Source organism: Triticum aestivum, chromosome 2B (assembly GCF_018294505.1).
Source record: "Triticum aestivum cultivar Chinese Spring chromosome 2B, IWGSC CS RefSeq v2.1, whole genome shotgun sequence".
In the NCBI taxonomy this organism is placed as follows: Eukaryota; Viridiplantae; Streptophyta; class Magnoliopsida; order Poales; family Poaceae; genus Triticum; species Triticum aestivum.
This window is the reverse complement of record NC_057798.1, coordinates 56,315,112-56,321,111: the sequence shown is the minus strand read 5'-3', so window position 1 is coordinate 56,321,111 and position 6,000 is coordinate 56,315,112. Positions and strand designations below refer to the sequence as shown.

Here is a 6,000-nt window from a genome sequence, read left to right as displayed (position 1 = left end):
GCAACATTGTGGCCTGCGACGTCGTTACGACGACGGCGCATCTTCTGGTTCCACCATGACCTCTGAAGATGATTGGTACCGAGCAAGATAAAACGAGCACGAGGTCGCCATAGGGATTAATTCTGGGCAATATAGAAGCAACAGCGAGAACAGTGGAATAATAATCCAAGTCTCAATTCTCAAGTCTGCCCCTGCCATAAGTCACTCAACTTTCATGTTAGTTCCTTTGCCTATATATATATGGGTTATGGGTGTCATAGGAGGCCGTGCGTCCTAATCAACTTAGCCATGCCGTTGCTACGAACCTTGCTCCTTCTACTTGTCTTCTATGCTGCCGTGTCCGGCGCGCCATCTCCTCCTCCAGTGCCGGGGCCGCCGGAGCCGAACAACTGCCCTGACAAGTGTGGGGACATAGACATCCCCTACCCATTCGGCATCGGCCCCAGGTGCTCGATGTCCGACCGCTTCGTCCTCAGGTGCAACGAGACGACGAGTCCCCCCACCCTTCTCAAGGGAAGCGCCAAGATCGCCAACATATCGCTGGAGACGGCGCAGATGGTGATATACACCTACCTGACCTACAAGTGCCGCGTGCCGGGCGGCAACAATACTATCGAGGACACGACGCAGAGCATGAACCTTAGAGTCGGCGACCCGTTCCTGATCTCACCGTCGGAGAATGTGTTCACGGCCATCGAGTGCAGCTTGACGGCCAGGCTCAAAGGCAGCAGCAAGGCCACCGCCGCCTACCTCACCGGCTGCATCACGACGTGCGCCAGGGTCAACAACACCGGGGACGACGGCACGCCCTGCAGGGGACACGGCTGCTGCCACGCCTTGCTCACGCCCGGCCTCAAGAAAGTTAGCTTGGTGTGGGACGTGAACGAGCAAGGCGCACGTCCTGTGTCTGGCAATCTGTGCCAGTATGCCTTCATCGCTACCAAAGGCTGGTACGTGAAGAACTTTTCCTTTTCTTTTTCTCGATGGGATTTCCTTTGCTTTTCAAGTCATCGTATGGTGTGTACGGTCTGGCTGGCCAATTGGTGGATGTGTGGAATTCAAAAATATCTGATCCTTCCTTACCTAGTTGCTGATGTTTTAGTGAACCTAATATTAGCCATGCCAAAAAAGAAAGTGAAAGTGAAAGGATTTTCTTATTTTAACATGAAATAAATATATATGCCAATGTCAAATACCAAAGGATAATAAAGGGAGGTGTGTTTCTCCGTTTTTCAGCCTGTCCACCTACCCTAAGTTGCCCATAAAGTTGTTGCCCATCATGCCACCCGTAAGTAAAAAAAACAGTTTTGCTAGAACTCATCTAGATGAGATATAATTTGGTCTCATTCACCTTTTATAGCCATTGTATGTGATGCTATAAGATGCGTGTGTGCTGACATGAGTTGTATCTGTTCTTGTTTTCAATGTGAATGAGACCAAATTATATCTCATCTAGATGAATTTTAAGTACTCCCAAAAAAAAACTCTCTGTTAATTTTTCTCTAATTTTTTTCGTCTGTCATCGAAACTGCCCCTAAAGTTGTAGTAAATTATCCACCCCGCCATCTGAAACTAAAAAAAAACTCTTCGTTAATTATTTCTCTGAATTTTTAGTCTATCATCGAAATTGCCCTTAAAGTAGAAGTAAATTGTCCACCCCACCACCCGTAAAAAAGTGAAAAAAAACCCGAGTGTTCCTCTGAATTATTCATACATCATAGGGCCCTTCAGTTTTTCATCCATCATGAGACTGACTTTTTATTTTCCTTCTCATACACGCATTGAGGATGTATTAAAAACACAAATCAAGGATCAAGTCGAACATATCGATCCATTGTGAGCATGTTAGAATGCACGTGTCTTACGTCCACATGTGCGCCGGTTGGTGCACAAATATTCAAATACGTGTATAGACATGGAGTGTGAATATTTGGAACTTGATTTGAAGACCACAATTTTATTATCCCGTTGCAAAGCACGGGCGCTTTTGCTAGTATATGCCAAAGGACATAAACATACTATAATGATACTAATCATGCGATACATATATGTTTCTTTGTTGGAACATGGCAGAAGGGTGAGCCGCCAGGTTCAAATTCCTTTGACTTACCTTATATTACATGAAGAGTGGCTCTTTCTTGGATACATGTTGAAACATGGCAGAAGAGTGAACCACCAGGTTCAAATTCCTTTGACTTTCCTTACATGAAGAGTGGCTTTTTCTTGGTACAAAGAAAGAGTGTCTTTTCATGTACCAGATCCAGCGCAACCATCACAATAAATTCGCCGGACTCCAAAACGTGGCTTTGAGCTACTTATATTCCAGGGATCTTCAGAAGAGTAGATAATCGTGAGAATATGTTTAAAAGAGCAGGACCTTCTTTTGCTGTTTCAAACTCTCCTGCGAAAGAGTATGTAAAATATGTATGCAAGCCCTAAAAAGTGAGTATTGAAGTGTTATCAAGGATTAAGAGATGATATTTCACCATAAAAGTATTATCACACATGTTTTACATGGGTGGAGAGTAACATTCCGTAAACTACTAACCAAGTTACTATGACCTTCCTATAACTTAGTAATGAGGTTGCTTTAACTTGGTAATTACTAAACAGAAGAAAAGACATAGAAACATGTAACCAAGGAATCTACTTTGGAAGATCTTGTGGCAACGAACCAATGGTGAAAGCAGATCCTGAATAGGTTTGTCAGTTAAAGAGGTAAAAGAGTCTTAGTGATGTCATGCTTGTGTGCATGTGTGAGAGTGGATGGGTGACATCGCATAGTATGGTTAAATGTATCATCGCTTTCTAGTCTCACCCATCATTTTATAGATGTTACACATTTTGTGCAGATTGTCGTGTTGTTAGTCTAGACATATATATTTACATATATACATTGCAAGTTGCAAAAATCTTTACCTATACTAACGGCTGAATTTGTTGAATAGGTACAATTTCAAAAAAAGTGACCTGACTGGGAATATGACATTCCTCAATAGACTTGGAGGCGACAGAGTCATTCCAGTTGTTCTTGACTGGGCAATTAGGAATGGAACATGCCCATCGGCGCCAAAAGGGGATAACAATGAGAATCTTTCCGATGGCGCTTGTGCTAGCACCCAGAGCTACTGTGTAAATGCCAGTAATGGAGAACATGGCTATTTCTGCAGATGCTCCAAGGGATACACCGGCAATCCATACATAAAACATGGATGCACAAGTTTGTTACTTCATTGCATTTTTTTCTATATTAACTTATTTATTAAAGGAACTTCATTTTTCCAGATGCTACCATTAATATTGTGCATTCCTTGCAAAAATGAGTAATTTGCAATATTTAGATTGTATTGCACGTTACCAGTATGAAAATATAATGTGTATGATTTGACATCTCAGGATTTTTTTAATGCTCAATCATAGTTTTAAGAATAGAAAGCTTAAGGATAAATATCAGTGAGCTTTGTCATTGTTTTTGTATTCACCAAACTGATCATATGCATTATTCTTCATACATCTTCAGATATTAATGAGTGCGAGCTGCGGAGATCCCCAAACTCAACAATGTACAAGAACATGTATCCTTGTCACGGCGGGACATGCCATGATAGAGAAGGTGGTTATGAGTGTAAATGCAATTTCGGACGAAGAGGTGATGGTAAAAGTCACAAGGGTTGTGAACCCATCGTGTCCACGGCTGCGGTGGCAGTAATAGGTAATGCTCTCATTATTCTTAAAAAAATAAACAAATCCTATGGTATAGACGTGAGAAATTAAAATGGTTTATTTGTGAGCTGCGTTGAAAAATAAAATGTACGTGATGGTACATAATGTAAGTAGTGATGTCATTTTTTGCTAATTTTAGATCACCATCCATACATATTTGTCGTTGTTGTGCAGGGCACCTTCGAAAACATTTTCCTGAAATTTAGCAAACATATTTCCATGTTATTTTTGGATTTGTTTAGAAACTAATAAATGTACTGTCAGAAGAAAAAATGTTAAAGAGCTCATTGGAGTTTGGAAACTAATAATTATGTTTTGAAATCTATTAACATACGGTACATATTTTTTCACCATCCAAACATATTCCTATTCCACTGAATTTTAATATTTAATAATTAGTACATTGATGTCTATAGCTCAATCGACGGTCGTGTAGCCATCCAATCAACATCTTCTTATCTCTTTGTACTTCCATGAATCTCATGTTTAGACCCCGCTTGTTGTTAAATACTAGATGATGCCCCGCACGTTGTTGCGGGAATATTTTACAATATTTCAATGAGGTTTTGGGTATATGGAACATGTATATTTGAAAATAATAGTTTTTCAAAGTATATAAGAATTAAATGCAAATAGCATAACATAATGGAATTTTACGTGTATGCATGTTAAAGTGGATTTTTAATATGCATAGTTGCATGTTGAGGTGAGCCTTTTCCTATGCATGTTGATTGATGAGGTGGCATGCTTGCATGTTGAGAGAAATATGTTAGTGGGGGCTAGCTATTTAGATATAGAAGATGACTAAGACATAATTGTTTCTGGATCATTCCAGAAATGGCAAAATGTTACAGTACACATCATCATTGCATTACAGTAAAAAACATGGAAGTTCACGTGACACATGTCCTCCTGCAGGAACAATCGGTGCCATTGCATTACTCGTTGTGCTACTAATATTCTTACACATGGAACGCGAGAAAAGAAAGCTGAGGGACCGGTTCAATAAGAACGGTGGAGAGTTACTCAAAAGTCTCAAGATCGAGATCTTCACAAAGGAGAAGCTAGACCACATCACACATAACTACTGTGACATCATCGGCCAAGGCGGCTTCGGCAAGGTCTACAAGGGAACCATCGACGCTGGAGACAGTGCACAGGTCGCCGTGAAATGCTCGATTCCCATCAACCAGGACTGGAAGAAGGAGTCCTTCGCGAATGAGATCAAGATCCAGTCCAATATCAGCCACCGGAACCTGGTCCAGTTGCTAGGATGTTGCCTGGAGACGGAGGTGCCCATGCTGGTCTACGAGTTTGTGCCCAGGGGGAGCCTCCACGACGTACTCCACGGCGATAATAAGAACCCTCTCCCGTTGGAAAAACGCCTGGATATCGCCATCTACTCAGTGGTTGCCCTCGGATACATGCACTCGGAGGCGAGCCAGAGGACCATCCTCCATGGAGACGTGAAGTCGGGCAACATCCTCCTGGATGACGGGTTCGCGCCCAAGGTGTCAGACTTCGGGACGTCGAGGCTCATGTCCATCGACAAGGACCATACCAACTGGGTGGTCGGGGACAGCAGCTACATCGACCCCGTGTACATGAAGACCGGGCTGCTCACCGAGAAAAGCGACGTGTACAGCTTCGGCATCGTACTATTGGAGCTCATGACCAGGAAAAAAGCAAGGTATGACGGGAACCAGAGCCTGCCACTGGATTATGTCAAGGCTTCCATGGGCGGGGCGGCGAGGGAGATGTTTGATCCGGAGGTTGCCTCGGGTGCGAAGGAGAACGAGGAGTGCCTCGAGGAGGTGGGCAAGATCGCGGTGCAGTGTCTTAAGGATGATGTGAACGACAGGCCCACCATGAGTGAAGTGGCTGAGAGACTTAAAATATGTAAGTGCCGGTGGTTGGAGTATGACAGGGAGACGAATGAGATATGCACTTAGTTACTGTCAGAAAGAAGTACTAGTCCTACCTACTTAAGATATTTTTCTACAGTCAACCTGCACTTTGAGTAATTAGCTAGTATGCTCGCGTGTATCCCCGAGTTAAACTTTGTTTCGTGTACTTGTGTATAATTAATTTTCCCTTTTTGCAGATGTGGTACAGTTTTAATCAACTAATGCATTATAATAGTATCTTGCTAGCGGGAAAAAAGGTTATATTACTGACATTCCAAGTCTTGTCTTATGCAAGTTTTAAACGGTCTTAATTAAGCTGGTCAAGTACATGGGTTTTAAAAACGCCGAAGTTTTGATCCAAATTCATTCC

The 6,000-nt window shown here is 42.4% G+C and overlaps 1 protein-coding gene across 1 annotated transcript; it reads left to right on the top strand.

Annotated features, from left to right (window-relative positions):
• Positions 1-288: 288 nt before the first annotated feature.
• On the top strand, positions 289-5,675 carry LOC123038943 (wall-associated receptor kinase 2-like). The gene is made up of 4 exons (XM_044462314.1): positions 289-950; positions 2,949-3,190; positions 3,521-3,613; positions 4,642-5,675. Exons 1-4 carry the CDS (start codon positions 289-291, stop codon positions 5,673-5,675), a joined length of 2,031 nt encoding a protein of 676 aa, XP_044318249.1.
• The last annotated feature ends 325 nt before the right edge of the window (positions 5,676-6,000 follow it).

Bases quoted from the DNA above. Each gene is read 5' to 3' on its own strand.
- LOC123038943 (XM_044462314.1), top strand. From the start codon at position 289: ATGCCGTTGCTACGAACCTTGCTCCTTCTACTTGTCTTCTATGCTGCC. The intron at 951-2,948 runs GTACGTGAAGAA...TTTGTTGAATAG, and splicing joins TTCATCGCTACCAAAGGCTG to GTACAATTTCAAAAAAAGTG. The intron at 3,614-4,641 runs GTGGTTATGAGT...GTCCTCCTGCAG, and splicing joins GACATGCCATGATAGAGAAG to GAACAATCGGTGCCATTGCA.